The sequence below is a fragment of the Dipteris shenzhenensis genome, chromosome 17 (assembly GCF_047967505.1).
Source record: "Dipteris shenzhenensis isolate YYH24624 ecotype China chromosome 17, Dip_SZ_1.0, whole genome shotgun sequence".
NCBI classification, from domain to species: Eukaryota; Viridiplantae; Streptophyta; class Polypodiopsida; order Gleicheniales; family Dipteridaceae; genus Dipteris; species Dipteris shenzhenensis.
In genome coordinates, this window is record NC_141612.1 from 8,170,410 (window position 1) to 8,188,893 (window position 18,484).

General features: G+C 49.9%; 1 protein-coding gene across 1 annotated transcript in view; it reads left to right on the top strand.

The window, feature by feature from the left end:
- Positions 1-1,617: 1,617 nt before the first annotated feature.
- Positions 1,618-18,484, top strand: part of LOC147891627 (Ribosomal protein L10 family protein) — a 33,520-nt gene continuing 16,653 nt past the window's right edge. The window contains exon 1 of the mRNA XM_087388678.1: positions 1,618-1,743. Within this exon, the coding sequence (XP_087244804.1) occupies positions 1,716-1,743 (28 nt within the window). The 5' untranslated portion in view covers positions 1,618-1,715. The remainder of the gene's footprint in view (positions 1,744-18,484) is intronic.

The following is an 18,484-nucleotide window of genomic DNA, read 5'->3' on the forward strand; positions in this document are numbered from 1 at the left end:
TAGCAAGGACTTTATACAAGTCAAAGGGGGCAATATTCTTGACCCGACTGGCCAAGGAAATACTGGAATTCCAAATTTGTCCACAAATTGAAAAATACTCGCTACCCCATTTAATGTGCACATACAAAGCACATAAGAATACTTTCAGATGGATAAAAAATGCCCATGCTTGCATCTTCTTGGAGATAGCAACTTTTATTGATTCAACCCTCAAAGCCTACCTAGAGCCATTGATGATGGCCAGTGCCGTGGTGTAGGATCATATTACCTAGGACCTGGGAGTACACTCTAAAGCATTCTGGATTGTTAGGTCGATGTATGATATAACAATAAATTTACCACAAAAAATAAGCTCAGTGCTTACAGTCGACATAGGAAAATGCTTTGAAAACATCCCCTCAGACGGAGAGGATGGATTGATCAAAGTGATGAGACAAATGATTGCTTTGGCCTTCTCACAAGCTGATAAAAAGTTCCTCGGCATAAGAAAGACCCATGAAGCCTATTGGCACAATCAAAAAAGATGTAGCAACCCTTCAGTTTCAAAACAAGAGTTAGTGAGAATCAGTACTTGGTTACTCACTAATATGCACTTGACCCTGGGAGGGGCAGTGCATAAACAAGTGTCCGGCATCCCCATGGGATTCGCATGTTCACCACTATGGTGTAACCTCTACCTCTTCTAGTGCGAGTATAACTTCGCCAGTAGATAACCAGTGTTGGTTTTAGTCATCCCCGTCTTGCAGACGATACAAAATTTTTCTCTTGGTGGCTACTCCCCCCAATATCCCATTTCGACTCCCAAATGATGGGGTCTAGCACGCATTAGTATGATGGCATGTCTCACCTTTGGGTAATTGGTGTTGTGGTTACACTTGTCGCTCAACTTTTGTGTAGGTCCCCCAATACTTGATGTTAATGTGCATATAGTAGTGTTCAAATTTGGTGCATCTGGGAGCTTGTCGGTATAGAGCATCCTGCAAGTAGAAACCTATCTAGGATTTCTTTTTGCATTGCCATAGGGGACAGATCCACCATCATCCATTCAGCTTTCCATCTCCGGGAACCATGCTCGTGTGTTAAGAAACCCATCCTCTTAAGAGTATAATATTACTCTTAATGCTCTGTTATAGGTTGGACCTTGTGTCCCAAGCAAGTCTCACCACAGTCTGTAACATAGGGCATGTTCTTCACTTTTGTTAGATACCAATGTACCCTCTCCAAATCGCCTATTTCTAATTGTTTTCTACTCGTCTCTACCAAAAGGATGGAGTAGGGGGTAGGGCTGAAGACCCCCATACATCTTCTCAAAAAGTTTTCTTTGATTTTTCAATGTAATCCCAGGTGCTCTTCCTGCGCCATAACTCCACTCCAAGAGCTAGAGCTACATGACAATGTGCTAAATAGATAGGACATGGGTGATAATGTGCTAAATTTGAGGTGCCGTGAGACATTTCCGTGCACCCCGTCTGAACATCAGACGCGGGCTGGCGCCCTCGGAAAGCTTTTGCTGCGAGAAGTCGGTGCGGGAGGTGTGAATCCATCCTAATGACAAGGACTAAATTTTTTTTTTTCAAAAAAAGAAAATGCATGTTTGTTTTTGAGCTTTCCCTAAATTGGAGGGAGTGCGCAGTTACTTTGTCTCTTTTTGCAGGCTCATCAGAGCGTTGCTCTACATCCAAACTGAAGCCGCATTCGTATCGATCACGCCCGAGATGCCAAAGTCCAAGCGGAATAAGCTCGGTAGGACTTTTTGCTCTCCCTTTTGTGCGCTTGTTTTCATCTTCTTCACAATTAGTAACTCTGTTTCTGTAACATTGGTGTCTTTCACAAATTTTTGGGAGTTTAAGCCGCACTCCCAGCGACGATACTTAGAGTTGCTAGCATTAGAATTCAAAGGAATTGGTCTCAATGAAGTGATAGCCAAACTGCATCTACTTTAAAATGTCGTTCAAGTCGTCGGCAAGTTACCGTAGGATTTGATGAGACCACTAAGAACATTAAGAGGAAGCTGCCAGTAGAAAAATCAAGGAATTCTTGACGGTTGAATGACTATTTTCTTTCTTAATGTACGCTGAAGAAAAAACTTTGAGTTTAGAAAGCATGAGAAAGAGCTAGCCACGTGACCTGAGGCTACCATTTCGAGCAATCAGCCCAGAGGCCGCTTTGTTTTTGTAGAAAGCATATACTACATATCACATTAGACTTTTGCTTGAGTGATAACGGGAGTAGTCGAACCATTGGGTCCATTAGTTCGTTAGCTGCGCTCGAGCTATAAGTTGACGGGGTTATCGCAGTCCTTTTCATACAGACGATCAGAATTTGCTAGAGGACAGGATGATGTTGGGAAGATGATTTTAATTATGCATGACATTAGGCATCGCTTGTGCCTTATAATGTGTATTTATAGCACGAAGGCACGCATAGCATCACGTTTCACGCGTTATCAATGCTGGAGCCTGGTAGCATTTCGTTTTAATGCTTTTTGAACTGCGCTGGAATTTGATCTCGTAGATCCTGTGGGACCTTTTATGCAGAATTGCCCTTCAAATCTCGGTAATGTTTTTTTTTTTGTCCGAGAAAAGATTAAGATTTATTTAAAAGATCAAGAAAAAAACAGACAGCCTCCTAAACAGGCATGCTATTACAAAGCATTCTGACAAGATTCCAGTGTTATCTGGACACGATTGTCACGCCTATGCAAAGTGGCAAAAGTTGGGATACGTAAGTTCTCTAAATGTACCTGAGCGTATTTATGACGACAAACCAATCTCTAAACCAGCTAACTGGTGCTTTCTCAGTCATGAACATTGATTTTGGGACTTAACTACTGCCAATACCTGTCTCACCTGCGAACAGACATGTTTTGAGGCAGATCATGAGCTTGTAGTTAGCAGCTCCCTTTGTTGTCAACTTCTCCATAAGGGAGGCCTTGCTTTTAGCTGAGATTAATAGCTTTGCAACTACACTTCTTGGTGGATAAGCTGATGGTTTTTTACCTCAATCTGGGTGTTATTGAACGTCGTAATGCTTAGTGTTGCGTGCGTGCGTGTCTGAGCAAGACACACTGGCACACTCGCATGGGATGGTAATTTCACTGCATATTTACTTAGCGAATAGCCAGCACTTAGTTTGTTCCAAGCATACCCTCAGGCCACTTCAGGCAGAGTTAATTATCAGTGGAAGCGCAGGCTAGACCTCAAGCTGGTTCCCTGTACAACTGCTACTTGCATTTTAAATCTGAAAACTTAGCTTTCAAATAAAATTCGTCAACTTCTGAGTTGGCACAGAGTTGATACATGCTTTGAGGCGGACTTTTCAGACCTGGGGAAACCATTGGGAAATGGAATGTGATTTATGGTCTCAGAATAATGAACTCAGTTAATGGGCTTAACTTATCAACTATTTCAGAGCTTGTATGTGTGAAAAGATGATGATGATGGTGATTGTGTTAACGTGGACATCAATAAGATAACATCATATCATATCATCTGTGTGTGTGTGTGTGTGAGTGGACTTAACTGGGTCTATGGGACAGAGGAGAAATCAGTATCATGTTCTACAAATTGCAGGTCCACGCATAACTAGCACTTGTCCATTGTTATGTTGGAGAATCTGAGTTTGTATCTCTAGCTTGCAACTCAAGTTGACACCATGTTAGAACAACAATGACCTTGCATCAATCTCCAACCTTGACCACAAGTCATCTAATGCGGAAGATAACTGGCAGGATTCTACACACCACCTATCTTGCTTCACACGTGTGCACACAAGTAGGTAGAGAACAATTTACAGATCTGAAGGTATCACTGCCAGAAGTACAGCCAAAAGAACACGTATAGATATACAGATCAAGTACAAAACCTGCCCCAAAAGTGTACACCAGCCAGTTGTGGCACCACTATCGACACCGTTTGTTGCGGAACTCTCCCCACTGTTGCGTGCCTCTTGGCAGGCTTCATTGACTACTCAAGGTAGAGCTCTCTATCTATGCACACCGACCAACTGTTTGGGGAGATCCTCATATTGGGGCTGTGCATGAGATAATGTTGCTACTGTGTGAGCCTGATATAGAACCTGCATGCGCTGTTCTAGCCTTTCTAGGCCTTCTCTTATCTAGGAATCCAGCTTTTTGGCTGGATAATGCGGACTTTTGTAAACCAATGCGTGTGTTATGACCCATGATGTATCTTTTCCGTAAAGCTTATGCTTATGGATTGTTGGATGCATGTGAAAGGTATGCAGTTGGATGGGACAATTGTAATAAGGTACAATCCTTTAGAAGAGTTACAGGTCTCTCAAAGAAACATGTATTCATTGAAGGGTTACTTCTAGTTGCAGCATTGTAAAGTACGCCCCTTTACAAAGGGTCGCACCCTTCACATCTTATGTGTACTTCGGATGCATATTTGCAAGGTAACATTAAGCATGAAAAGGGTAGCTTGACTTTAACTAACCAAGGGTATGCCTCACTACTGAGATTGCAGAGACAATGGTTCCAGTCTCTTTTTCAACATATCAATATGAAGCCTCTCCTTTATTATTCCCTAGTTAGACTATAGCACTATATTTAGGCGTTTTCTGAGAGAGATTGAGAGGGTTGGCTTCAAGGGATTGCAGGTCATGATGCTTTCATGCATAATTTGAGGGAAGAGATGACTCCACCATGATATATACTTGCAGAGTTTGTAGTGTGGCCTCTACACACACGCATCGTTTCAGATCATGACCGAGACTAATGCATCCAGACAGAGACTGTTGTGGAGAGCTCTCTTATGGTCTAGGCAGCTTGCAACTGATGAGAAGTGTTGGTATGCCTAAACTTGTCCATTTACCACATCTCCCCATCCCAATACCCTCGCATGCTCCTTCCTTACGTTTGACACAGTAGGAGATCCACTAGGCTATTTTATAGAGAGCATTTCTTTTGACTAGGGACGGCTTCATTGAGACATCAAGGCATCTCTAGAACCACTCTAACATGCTGTGTGGATAGCCACGGGTCAGCTCTGGACATCCTCTCACCGACTCCAAATTGAGGCAAGGTGATAGATTGAGGCCACATGACACAGTCAAGATTTGATGCTGCACACTTTATGTGACTTTGCAGCATTTGGAGACAAAGGATCTTGGTCTGATGAGATGTCCTGATACTATGAGATGCAGAGATAGATACCATTGCTTGTTTGACTCGACATGAGTTTGGTCATTGATTATGCGTATCAACATTGTAGTGTTTGAGGTCACCCGACACAAACTACTTCTCTTGAGACTGGTAGCTGAATAGAGACCTTGACAAAAGAGTGAACATTGCAAAGCACGGGGCTGTGAGGCGACCCAACAGGTTATTTGCTACAGGTTCAGTGAGCATCAAGGGTACTGTCATTGAATGTTATACTGTCAGGCTGCCTCACGACAACCATGGATTTATCCTATGGAGCAGAGTAGACATCTAAGATTGATATTTGAGAAGCTGTAGACACACCAGCATTTTCATTGGGACCCTAGCTATGCCCACGTAGAGCTCAGAGCCTAGATCACTCAAGGCTCTCACTGGACGTGAAACAAACATGAACTACTTCTCTCGGCGCTCGACACTGAGGTTAGCTTGTTTGTAGAGCTCCAAGAACTTGGAGCCGAGCGACATGTGGCTTTCGGACTGATCACGGGACTCTAGCTCACATACTCACACTTCGATGTGTCATTGAGGAGGCAAGAGCATGCAGATAGAGCGTTTATTGCAGCTTTGTAGATTTCCGCAAAGCCTTTGACACAATTTGAGAGCTCGCCTGATTAGATGTTAGTAGGAGCTGGGGTATGATCAGGAGATCATCTAGGCAGTCACGGCACTGTATGAGAGAGTCGAGAGTCTCAGGCAGCATTTGGATTGGTAGAGGGTGGATAGAGGAGATTACGAGCACTATTGGGGTCAAACAAGGTTGTCCAGTATCATCAATCTTGCTTGGCATCTATAAAGACAAGCTCAAGACTTTCATTAGGACTCTAGGGGGCGTAGGCTGCTTTCGTGTTGGATCCTTGATCCAGATCCTCCTATATGCAGATGATGTGGTCTCTCATCCTTAGCAGAGGGCATCCGTTGACACTTGGATTCACTTCATACCTTCTGCGAGACACATGACTTGAAGGTCAACCTTGGTAAAACCAAGGTCATGATCTTTAATACATCCCGGGCAGCCATGCACGATGTGACCAATGATGCAAGCCCAATTGAGGAAGGGATACGTCTTGCTTGCTAGACTTGAGCGTTAGTGCTTTCACTCTCATTTCTTGGATCCCCAGACCAAGTCTCTTCTCTTTTGACTCCTTGGTTTGCCTAGCAGGTATCTATGGCAGCCCTTGTTGGGGGACAAACCTATCAGAGACAGATTGGGGGCTTGAGTGGAGAGGCTTCAGCTTCTCTTGCCTTCACGGATAATCCACAGTAAATGAGCTTGCTGTGAAGCTCAGCTTCTATAGGGCCCATTGCTTGCGGATTTCAAAGTAGGGCTTCATTGACCCACTAGGATATACATGGATCCACCTCCCCCTGGTTGAGGATATCAATCAGGCAGTTCCGTGTTTCATCACACCGACTTCACATTGCGAGTAGGCGGGCTGAGGGCATACCTAGAGTGGGTCGCATCTGTACTTTATGTGATCAGCAGGAGATCGAGTCGGAGGAGCACTTTGCTTTCAGATGCCATGTATACTATGAGATCCGAGATGCTATCACCATCTCTTTAGGGATGGTTTTGGACCCCTATCCAATTTCTTGTCCTACCTAGATCAGAGATTCATGAGGTTGTTCAACACAGGCAGCATATGCTTAGGACGCATAGGCGAGATGAGGGTAAGTGGATTTGAGGACAAAGCGAGAGACATGACAGATTTGCCAGCGTTGAGGCACATATCAGGCTTGGGGACCTCCCCTCCACGCTCACCGAATCAAAGGTATGGCCAACGTGGGTGACAATGGGACTTGTCCTACATAGGGCAACAGCTAGGAGACCACAACAGACCACATATACCGACTGTTGCTAGCTCCCTATCACAGGTTTTATGCCACCACTGCCTCGTACATCGTCGGGCTCCCTCTTAGGCTTGACCCCTCCAATTTCCGGAGGATCATCACAGTGATGCCACACCACAACTTTCATCCTCTCCATGGGCTCATATATTTTTATGTATTGGCGTTTCTATGATTACGGTTATGCTGTATTCGTCTTGGGTGTTGATGCTTGCTTAGAGGCTCCACCCTTTCTGCTCATTGTATCAGGTTCTTTCAGTTTCATAGACCCTTTGGTCTCTTGAAGACTCCTTATTAACTTTCTTTTCTCTTAGGCTATCTAATTGTGTATGGAAGCGTAAACTAAACCGAAATAGAAATGTACCGAAGTGCATGTATACACTTGTGTAAGGGTGCAAGGAAAGCAACACCAGGTGCAACTAGGACCCCACGAGTGTTTGACACCCCCGTGGTTGACGAGGTAGTTCCGGTCTGATGAGTGTGAAGGGCAAGCCAGGGAGGGCCAGGTCGTCAGAGCTGGAAGCTCATGTACAACAGAACCAACTGCAGGATGACTGGCAAATAAGGGGTAAGAAAAGAGTAAGGGAGGAAATAAGGGCTGGCCAAGGAGATGAAGGGCTCGCCAAGGAAGAGAAGGGCCAGCGAAGTTCTGCTGTGAGCTGGGAGCTGGGAGGCAAAGAGCAGGCACGATGAAGTGCTGGCTAAGGATGAGCATCAGAGGAAAGAGACACAGGAGGTAGAGGGAGCAGCGACATGCGAAAAGAGGCAGAACTCAGCAAAGTGAGAAGGTGGCAAAGAGCTTTGATATGTGTAAGGAGGTAAAGGGAGCTGTGACGTGTAAAGGTGGTAAGCACTCAGCAACGTAAGAAAGGTGGCCATATGCAGGTTCGCAGGGGGAGAGTAGAAGACGAGGTGAAGGAAGAGCGGCAGGGATGGGGGGCAGGGTGCACAAAAAAAGACACTGAGAGCGATAGACTGCAGCCGAGGGGAGAGAGGAGAGTAGTAAGGTCATGAAAGAGTTTGTAAGGAGACGGTTCGGCACAAGGGCAGGAAAAAAGACTCACGACCAAGAGATTACTGGGGAGCGAACTACAACACCATGAGCATTGAGTATGTAAGAGAAAGGTGACGGGCCGAAGAGAACCTGAGAGAAGGTGGGCCAAGAGGAGGGCGATGGAGCAGTAGAGTGAAAGAAGAAGGACGAAGTGCACTTGTATAAGAGCCCAAATGTAATGAACGTCAAGCGACTTTGCATGGCGGTGGGATAACACGGAGTGTTTTCTGTGTAGATGCCTATATGCTAAATTGAATGCAACTGTACATTGAAGGCTGAAGCCTTCCCGTGAGGACGGAGTGGAGAGAGACTGACTGAGATTGACTGCTCCTTCTCTACTCTCCAATGTCCATATTGTGCTGCAAAGGGGCTGTTTGGAGTCTGGATCTTATCTGAGTATTAACCTGTAGATCATGTGGCTGCCCTCTAATTGCTGTAGGTGATCTAGCTGCCTTGCCATGTGGCAATACTGCACTTGTATGCTGCTGTTTTTCATCCAATCTACTGGCTGGGACTCGTCCTGGTCATCCATGGTAATGTGGCAGTTTGCATGGATGCCATGTGTGTCTCAACACAATGTGTGCTGTACCTATTTGTTTCCCTGAGTGAGCTGGAAATCAGTCAGTCAGATGGCCATGACCAGGAGCCTGCTCATGATACGAGGTGGTCTCATGGCTTTTGAATTTCTCAGTTTCTTCAGTTCAAGATTAGATCTCTATGGGTGCACTAGACACCTCTTGCTCCCCAACATGGGTTTTTTTCTCATGACGTATTTCAGACTTGGTCTCATGGCTTTTGAATTTCTCAGTTTCCTCAGTTCAAGATTAGATCTCTATGGGTGCACTAGACACCTCTTGCTCCCCAACATGGGTTTTTTTCTCATGACGTATTTCAGACTTGGTCTCATAGGCCATTTTAGCCTTCTGTAGTAAATCTCTTTTCTTTTCTTTCTTTTTATGAAGCAATTTGCTGTTAGATGTGCTTATGTGTGATAATCGATGATAAACATCAGGATGCTTCAGCAACTACAAAGCAAGCTCTTCAAACTTCAATTGTGTCATTTCGCAAGGTCTGCGGGTTGTGGAGCCTCGATGTGTGCCTTTTCGAAGGCTATCTGAAATGGTGGCCATGCTTACACTCTAAAAGTTGGATGGAGTATGCTTTTGTTAACATATCTGTTGAAATAATCAGCTTCATGGAGTATGGTTTGAGGGGAATGAAAAGTCCTAGAGTGGTTTTAGGTGTTTCAATGTAGTGAAAGTATGTGGCTTTGAAGGAGTGGCGTTTGGACAGCCAAGTGATCTTGCATGCAACTACGAAGCTAGCTTGGCTAGCCAATCAGATTTCATCCGTTTCGTGTGTAATGGAAGGAAGGCGGTTGATTTGGTCCTTTTACCTTGCGCGAGGGGTCCTGGAGACTTTGGATTAGCTCATATGGGAGTTGGCTTTCATGAATCTAAGGTGTTTTAATGCAAGTATGGCTTGCTGGTCCTTAGGATCCTTAGTAGTCTCTTTTGAGTCTTTTGTTAGGTCTTTGTTTTTTGCAAAAAGCTCAGTAGGGATTGGGCAGACATTCATAATAAAAAGTCTTTGTGTCTATCTTGTGTCGGGTGGTTTTCCTTCAAGTACTTTCATTTCAGATTGTGAGAGAGTGAGAGATGTTATCGCATGCTTCATTTTCAACATTGTTATCAGAGCCTTCGTGTGAGGATCTGTGGGAGTTTGTTGTGAATTTTTTAGGGTCTGAGTGTACTCGACGTGTTGAAACGAGAGCAAACAGGACAGCTGGTCCGAAGTGGATAAGGCAGTAGTCATTGAGTTGAAAGTATCCAAGTTTAATGGCTGGTATTTCCTTTCATGGCAACTATCTGTCAGATTGAGAAAGGGTTGTGGGGAGCAGTATCGGGTTTAGAGAAAAAGCTCAAGAACAACCGGGATACTGAAAAGATCCTTGCATGGGAGCAAAAAAATGAGAAGGCTGTCGATATGCTTGGAAGAGCACCGAGTGTCGACTACTTACACCATGTGGATGTGACAAAAACAGCAGCTGAGAATTGGACGATGATCGAGACTTTGTTTGGGAGCGAGATGAAAAATTCAAAGATACAATTAAAAACAGGAGCTCTTTGGTCTACACATGGGAGAGTTTGAGGTTTGCAGTTGAATAAAATGCAATCGATTATGAGAATAATCAGCCTCGTGGACTATGGTTTAGAGTGGCTTTTGGTGTTTCAATGTAGTCAAAGTATGTGGCTTTGAAGGAGTGGTGTTTTCAACAAAGAGACTCGTCCTATGCATAGACTGCCAAGTGATCTTGTATGCAACTATATGGCAATGGAAACTAGCATGGCTGGCTAGTGAGATTTCATTGGTGTTTTGTTTAGTATAAGGAAGGCCATTGATTTGGTCCTTTAACCTCGCATGAGGATGTATGGAGGCTTTGGATTAGCTCATATGAGAGTCAGACTCTTGTGAATCTCTGGTGTTGTAGTGCAAGCACGACTTGCTGGTCTTTAGGGTCCTTAGTAGTGTCTTTGGAGTCTTCAGTCAGATCTTTGTATTCTGCAAAAAGTCCAGTAGGGATGCGGAGATGTCGGTCGGTTGTCTTTCAAGTACTTCTATTTCAGATTGTGAGAGTGAGAGGCATTATTGCATGCTTCACCGTTCAACAATATCAATCTTCTTGATCTCTCTTGATTAGTATCAATACATTGCACACTCAATTTGATGATGTGTGGCTTGCACATGGGAGGATCTGGGGCTCACCTCTTAGAATTGTAAGGGGCATAAGGGATGCCTCTTACCCTTTTGGAGAAACAGGGAAAAAAAGGCAACCCTGTTTTTCCTGTTTGAGACTTCTTCCCCCGAAGGGGGGGATTTCGAGGGGACGTCACTGTTTGTAAGTTGTACCTACGAGCTTGCATGGTCAACATGTCAATCTCTCTAACATGCACACTACGGTCTGCCAAACATTGATATGCTTATGCTTTTAGCCTCTCTAGCTCTTCTCTTTCCATGGCATCTCCACCACTCCCAAGGCCCTGGTCTCACACTTGATGGCACCAGCTCAATTGTATAGTTAATAGTGAGTGTCAAAACTTCTCGGCCCTTGGCCCTGTGGCCTTGGGTTTTTCACGAGCCAGTAACAATGATTGTATTTCTCAGCTGCTGTGAAATTAAGCTATAGTAACTACCCAAACTGCCTCCATTGAGCCATATCTGGTTTTTGCTGAATCCCCTTGCAAGACATGGTGATGGCTATTTTCTTTAATGTACGCATCCTCATGTGTTTGAGATTGTGGATTTGTCGGTGTCAATTCTGAAAATCTCTGGCGTATTATGTCAACATTTGATGTGTTTCTTGTGTATACTACAAAATTCTAACAACAGTTTTGTAACCACGGTTCTTTTCTCTTGGCCACATTTTTATTTCATTTATTGAGATCTCATGTTACCACCCACATGTGTGTATTTTTCTTTTTTTGCCGAAAAAACAGTGCTAATTATATTACTTCGAGAACAAGATACAAAAGGTCAGCTGGTAGCTGACGGGCTGCGTTCACAAATCGGACACAGCCCTAAAAGGTAACACAATGAATCACTCTCTCACGTCGGGATAAGGCAAGTGTGACTGAACAGCCATCGGGGTGGTGAGTAGCGCCACCGAAGGCCCTGCGAAGTCTGCTCGAAGAAGAGGCCCTGAGTGTTCCAAGCCCGGAAGAAGCGTCTCCGCTTCTCTTGACCGGACCGGGAATCTCCCTGAATCTGGTCCCACTGGCCTCTGAGGGTATGAATAATCTCGCACCAAATATCAGTCATGATCTGGGCAGTCGATAAGGAGGTGCCACCGAGGATCTGCGCGCAACGCGAGGTCCAAATGTGCCACCCTGCTATGCTGCTAATAATCTCCCAGACTGGCTGCCTCTCCTGAACTCCTGTATCCGCCTCTGCTAGGTGCTGCGGGATACCCTCGAGCGGCCCCCATGTACCCTGCGTGATAAGGAAAGTGGGGTCCTGCTGGCATGCCTCGAATAAGTGATGTAGACCAGGTGCGGTGCTGCACCAACAGAACGCGCCCCACGTGATCAAGCCTAGCTCTGGTGCTGCGCGAGTGAGAATCCCGAAAGTCCACCTCCACACTTCCTGGGCACGAGTGCAGCTCCACAGGCAGTGTTTTGGTGACTCCTCAACCTCATGGCAGATCTGACAGCGTCCGTCCTGGCCTATCTGTCTCAACCAGCTCCCCACCGGAAGACCTTTGTGGGCGAGAAGCCACAGGAAGTAGGAGATCTTCCGCGGCCGCCAGCTCTCCCACAAGGCCTTCCAGAAGGCCTGCAAAAAGAATCTGGAAATACCCTGTGCATACCAACTGGGCCGCTGGGTGGGGGGGCAGCTCTGCATCCTCCCAAGAACTCGCCTACCCAAAGTCGTGCTGTAGGCAAAGAAGGAGGTCGGCCCCTGTCCTGTCACAACCTCTGGCCAGCTCCACTCTCCTGGGTCCCAATCAAGCTCTGACAAGGCCCGCCCCTCCCAGAGCCAGAGTTGCCAAAGCTGCAGCTGATCCTGCTCAATGCTAGGATCGGTACGCCAGACCTTCCCCAAAAGGCCTACGATCCGAACCCTCTGCCATGGGAGTAGGGGGTCGATGAGTGCATCCTCTCTCTTGAGTCGTCCATCCCCCATAACCGCGAAGAAAGAAATAGAGGAGTCGTCCATACGTCCTGCGACCACCAGTGGGATGCCACGGGGGGTGAACTGTCCCAACCAACGGTCGTCACCAGGCATGAGGATCTGAGGCTCAGGTGGAACCAACCAATCGGCTGGGATCGCCCCGTCGATCTCCGTGCGTCTCGCCTGGGCTCCACGTGCACCTCCAGCTGCGTTTGTGAGATCAGCCGTCTCCAAATGTCTGTACGTGTCCCTCCAAACTCGAAGGGACCGGGCTGGCCCCCTCATCCAACCATCCCACCTGATATGTGATCTCTCCCCCAACTGAAGGCCCTCGGCATCTCTGACTTGATCATTCCAGATAAGCGGCTGGCGATCGATCTCCTCCTGACAGCGGGGAGGGGACTGAATGAGACTGAGGCGGAGCCGCCTCCAAACCATGAGGAGGCTACGAACGAGTGGGGAACGGGGCTGAGTAAGCGGGGCGGAAGTGAAGATCCACCTGAGGGACGGGAGCCACTCTCCACCTCGGCGCGGGACACAAGAACCGACCCCCTGCTGAAGTAGCATCTTCCACGTCTGCCCCCCCGGGGTCAAACCGCGGATGACTAACTTGCCTAACAAGGCCTGACTCTGCAGCTCTGGATCGATGACTCCCAGGCCTCCCTCAGCCTGCGGAAGAATAACTGTCTGCCAAGCAACCCTGGCTCTGGTATCTCTGAGGCCATCCTCCCCGGACCAAAGGAAGTTCCGAACCAGCCTCCTAAGTTGTGCCACACTGGATCTCGAGAAACACCAACAGGAAGCCACATACCAAGCCGTGGCAAGGAGGACTTGGTTGACTACCAAGGCACGACCTGCAAGGGAAAGCTTAGCAGTGCTCCAGAAAGCCAGCTTCCGTCGGATGGAATCTAGCACCGGGAGAAACTGCTGAGCTGGCGTGATGTCCAGGCCGACCTGAAAACCCAGGTATCTAGCTGTCTGTCCCCGCGGGATCCACCTGAAACCCAAAAACCTCCCCGACTGAGAACGCGCCCCGGGGTCTGTGAGGAAACCAACTGATTTGTTCCAGTTGATTTTCGCACCAGCAGCCGAGCAGAAGACCTCCAGGGCCATCCTCACCCTCTCCAGCATCAACTCATCGTCCTGGATATACAGGGCTGTGTCATCCGCGTACTCCGAGTCCAAGAGCTCCGTGTCCTCCCGGAGGGGAAGGCGAACACCCCTGATCCCTGTAGACCTCGCCCGGAGGTAGTAAGTCATAGCCTCGGTGAAGAAGAGAAACAGGTAAGGAGCAAGGGGGCAGCCCTGACGCACTGATCTCTCCAAGCTAAAACGCTCACCCATCCTGCCTCCAATGATGACTCTGCTAGAAGCTGTCCTGTACAAAGCTGAAATACCCTGAATCCAACCTGCTGGGAAACCTAGCCGCTCCAGAGTCCCCTCCAGAAAGGACCAGTCCACCCGATCGTAGGCCTTCTCAAAGTCGAGAAGTAGGATGGCAAGGTGTGATCCGCTGTGCTGAGCCCACTCCGCCGCCTCTGAAAAGGTGAAGACATTATCTAGGATACTGGGATCTTGGACAAAGCCTGTCTGAGTGTCATGAATGAGGTCTGGAAGTAGAGGCCGAACTCTGGCGCTGATCATCTTGGCTAGGATTTTGTAGGCAGTGGTAAGGAGAGTGATCGGGCGCCACTGACGGATCTCCTGTCTATCTCCTCCCTTCGGGATGAGGCAAATCAGTCCCGAGGAGAGGCTCTCTGGCATATAACCGCTGCTGAAAATCCTCTGAAGAGCTGCTAGGAGGGGCTGATGGATCTGGTCCCAGAAGGAGGTGAAGAATGCCCGGGATAGCCCATCCTCACCTGGGCACTTTTGTCCATCGATGGCCATCAAGGCCTCCAGCATCTCATCCGTGGTAAACGGTGCCAACAGCGTCGCCTGCATGCTAGGCTGGACCAAGGAAGGAGTGTGTCTCCACACCTCCTCACGGGCACAACGAGTACGAGGAGCAAGCGGCTCCTGCTGGAAAAGGGTCCTGTAGAAGTCGGTGGCCAATCCCAAGACCTCTCCCAGATCCGTAACGATGTGTGCCTCCGCTGTCCTGAGACTCCGAAGCTGATCACCTGCAGCTCTCCGGCCATGTGTCCTGAAGAACTCCCTGCACATCCGGTCACCCTTCCGCACCCAGGAGAGAGAGGCGTGATAGGAAAACTCTGAGCGACGCTGGAGTGTCTCCTCAAGAAGGGCTCTGGCTCGAAGGGCCTGGATCCGAAGCTCCTCCGAGCCCGGGGATGCCTGCTGGAGCCGCTGAATGGAGGCGAGGTCCCTCCGAAGTGCTCTCTCTCTACCCCACCACTCCTGTCGAACCTGTAGGGCTGCGAGCTGGCAGATCTGGCTGGACTCCTGCAAAGCCTGCGCCACCGAATCAACCAAATCCGCGCACTCGCCCCAGTCTCTATCCCAAAGACTGCAAATACTGCTGCGCACGTCCTCCCTCGAGAAAATGGAGTCGGGAAATGGCATGAGCGGGGGGGAAGGGCCTGAGCTGCCGAATCTAATGATAAGAGCACAGGCGCATGGTCGGAGAGTGTCATCCCTGGAACTATACCGGCCTGACCGCCTCTGCTGATGGCCCAATCACTAACATAAAATCTATCCAGCCTCTCCAGGAGTCTGCCTCCTTCCCTGCGGAAACCACATGAGAAGTCCAAGCTCCCGTGCCAACGCCGGAAGGACGGGTCTCGCCAACAGTCCCTTCTGTCGCAAAGATAAAAGAGTCCCAAGCGGACTGCTCTGCCTGAGACATACCTGTAAACTCCGGTCCTCTGCCCTGCTGGTCCTCCAAGGTCTCCAAATTGTTGAAGTCACCTCCAACAATCCAGGAATCCATGTCTGGGAGAATCCTTGTAAGTGTCCTCTAGAAGGTGGCTCTACAACGGAGATCTGTGGGAGCATAAATGTTGAGAATTCCAACTCTGGAGCCCTCCAATTCCAGGCCTACCCAAAGGGCACGACTTGGAATCAACGTGCCATGACCGAAAACTCCCTGGGCTAGCTGCTCTCCCACGGAAGTACAGACACCACCACTCCTCCCCAGTGCGCCAATCGAGGGCTCCCAATAAGTGTGAGAGCGACCAGGGAGGATCTTCCCGCATCTACGGGAGTGAGCCGCCGAAAGCTTGTGTTCCTGGAGCAGAAGTACATCCAAACGTCCAATCACTGCTGGCTGAAGTTCCTGTCTCAAAATGAGCTTCCTAGGACCACGGGTGCCAGAAGAGTGAAACCCGTTCACATTCCAGGATACGAGGTGTAGGCTCATGGTGAGGACTGGGAGGCAGCGAACAACTGTCTGCTCGCGGTCGAGGTCGAAGAAGAAGCTGACATTTCGGAGTGGAGGCGCTGGCGCTTATGGGAAGGTTTGGAGGGGGAGGCGGGGTCGTCCTGCCCGTCCTTCAACACCTTCAGCAAAGGCGAGAGGCCTTTGGTACCATGAACGAAGGCTTTCTCGAGCCAGCTCGAGATCTCTGAGGTGGACATCCCGTAGAAGGCACGGAGTTTCTGAGGCGTCCAGGCTCTGACATCTTGGGAGAGGGGCCAAGACAGGGGGGCCTGAGGATCACAATCAGTCTGAATCGTTTGGCGGCGCAGCGCCACCACAGGCGCACGTCACCCTCGGACCACTGAGTCTCGAGAAGCTGCCCACCGGACGGGCCTAGGAGCAAATCTGAGCATGCGTCTGCTCCCTGAGAGCCTCCCAGACCGAGTCGTCTGTCTAGGTCTCGGTGCCGTCGCTGAGGAACGTGAAAGCAAAGCTAGGGCCATCCCTAGGGGCCAAGGCGGCTATCTTCCCATCCGCCCCTTTGCGGAGCAGGAAGATACTGATGTCGAGGCAAGCAGGGAAGGTCCCGAGGTCGGCCACATCCAAGTAGTCCCAGGGGCCAGATCTGTAAAAGTCGCGGGGGAGCTCTCCTGAAGCTGAGGCCCGACAGAGTCTGCCACTGAGGGGCTAGCGGACGGAGAAGCCTGCTCCGGTGGTGGTGTAGACTCAGGGTGTCCTGCCAGCGGAGGGGGAGGGGGAGGAGGAGGAGGCTGGGGAGAATAGGCAGCTCAGACTCCTCAGGGGCGGCTAGCGGAGGAGAAGGAGGGGGAGCGGGGTCTGCCCTCGGCTGAGGAACCGTCGGAGCAGCTAGCTCTGCGGGAGAGCTGAAAGAGGCGGGGGGGGGAGGGATGGGGCTGCATCTGGAAATGGGGCTGAGAAGGAGGGGGAGAAGACTGAGGACGAGGGGGCTGAAGCTGCGGGTCGGGAGACAAGGGGTGCAGTTGGGGGATGGGCTGGGGCTGGATGGGAAGAGGCTGGGGAGAGGAAGAGAGGGGGACCTGAGGTTGTGGAGGGCGGGCTACCGTCGAAGAAGATGCTCTCCCATGTCCCTGGGGTGGCTGCCTGTCGGGTCTCTGAGGTGCAGCTACAGGCGGGGTAACCTCTGCCTCCTTGCCTTTATCAGAAATCTTCTTGTTCTTTCCTCTTTTCCTTCTAACCTCAGTCCAGCAGCCAACTATCTCTGGTCCGGGCTCCGGCTGCCTTTGCTCCTCCTGGCGTGGCTGCTCGGAGGGGGGGGGGAGGGGGCGGAGAGGGGGGAGGCGGGGGAGGCCGAGAAGAGCTGGCGAAACGTGGGCAAACAGCCGCCAGGTGCCCAAAGCCGTGACACCTCAGACACTGTCCTGGCTGTCCGGTGACTACCATGCTCTGGGTGATGCTGCCGGCACCTGTCACGATCTCGATCACTGAGAGTCGCAGGATCCGCCACAGCCACACGGACTCGGGGGGCTCCTGCCGTGGTCACCGCATCGGCGAAAGTATCGTGCATAACCCAGCCGAAGTGGGAGCCCAGGTCCCTAACAATCGGCCGCAGCTCAGCAGCAAGACCAGGAAAAACTAACGTCACTGGATGGCGAGGTATACGGAACCGGGCATCAAAATCTACTGCGCTGAATCCACGGTACCACGGGACTATCATGATAATCTTTCCATCCACTGACGTGGGGGAGCCAGCAATCAAGTTGCTCGCAGCTTTCGCACTGGAGAGTTTAAGCCAGAAGATGCCCCTTCCCATAAGGGCCACCTCCTCAATATGGCCGTCCTCTAGCATGAGAGTGCACTGGAGCCAGTCCCTGATGGCTGATCTGGAGGGGGAATGTCCAATGACTCTGCCATAGATAGAGGTAAGAGCAAAGTCATTGGCAACCTCCTGAACCCGAGATGATTGCTGCTCTGTCAGGATGACGCGGTAGGCATCTGGAGAGGGAGGGACCGTCTGGGCCTCCGGTTCCGGGCAGGGAGCCGCCATACCGCCAAGACAAATTGCGAGGCTTCCGATGAGGAAGAGGCTGCCACCCAAAAGGGGGGGGGGAAGAAGCGGGAGGGTGGAACCTGGGTGTGGCGGGAACGGAGGTGGCGCGAGGTGGAGGCGTGGAGGCGGGGAACGGGTGAGGTGGGGCGGCGGGGGCGGAAGCGGGGGCGGGGGAGAGGCGGAGCGGGGATGAGGGGGCGGACGGGGGGCGGGGGGAATGGAGGGACGGAGGGGGCGGGGTGGAGCAAATGGATGGGGGGGCGGGGGTGAAGGCGGGAGGGGAAGGCGGGGGTGGAACGGGAGGGCGGAGAGGCGGGAGGGGGCGGGGCGGGAGGCGAGGGGTGAGGGGGCGGAATGGGCGGCGGGGGTGGAACGAGAGGGCGG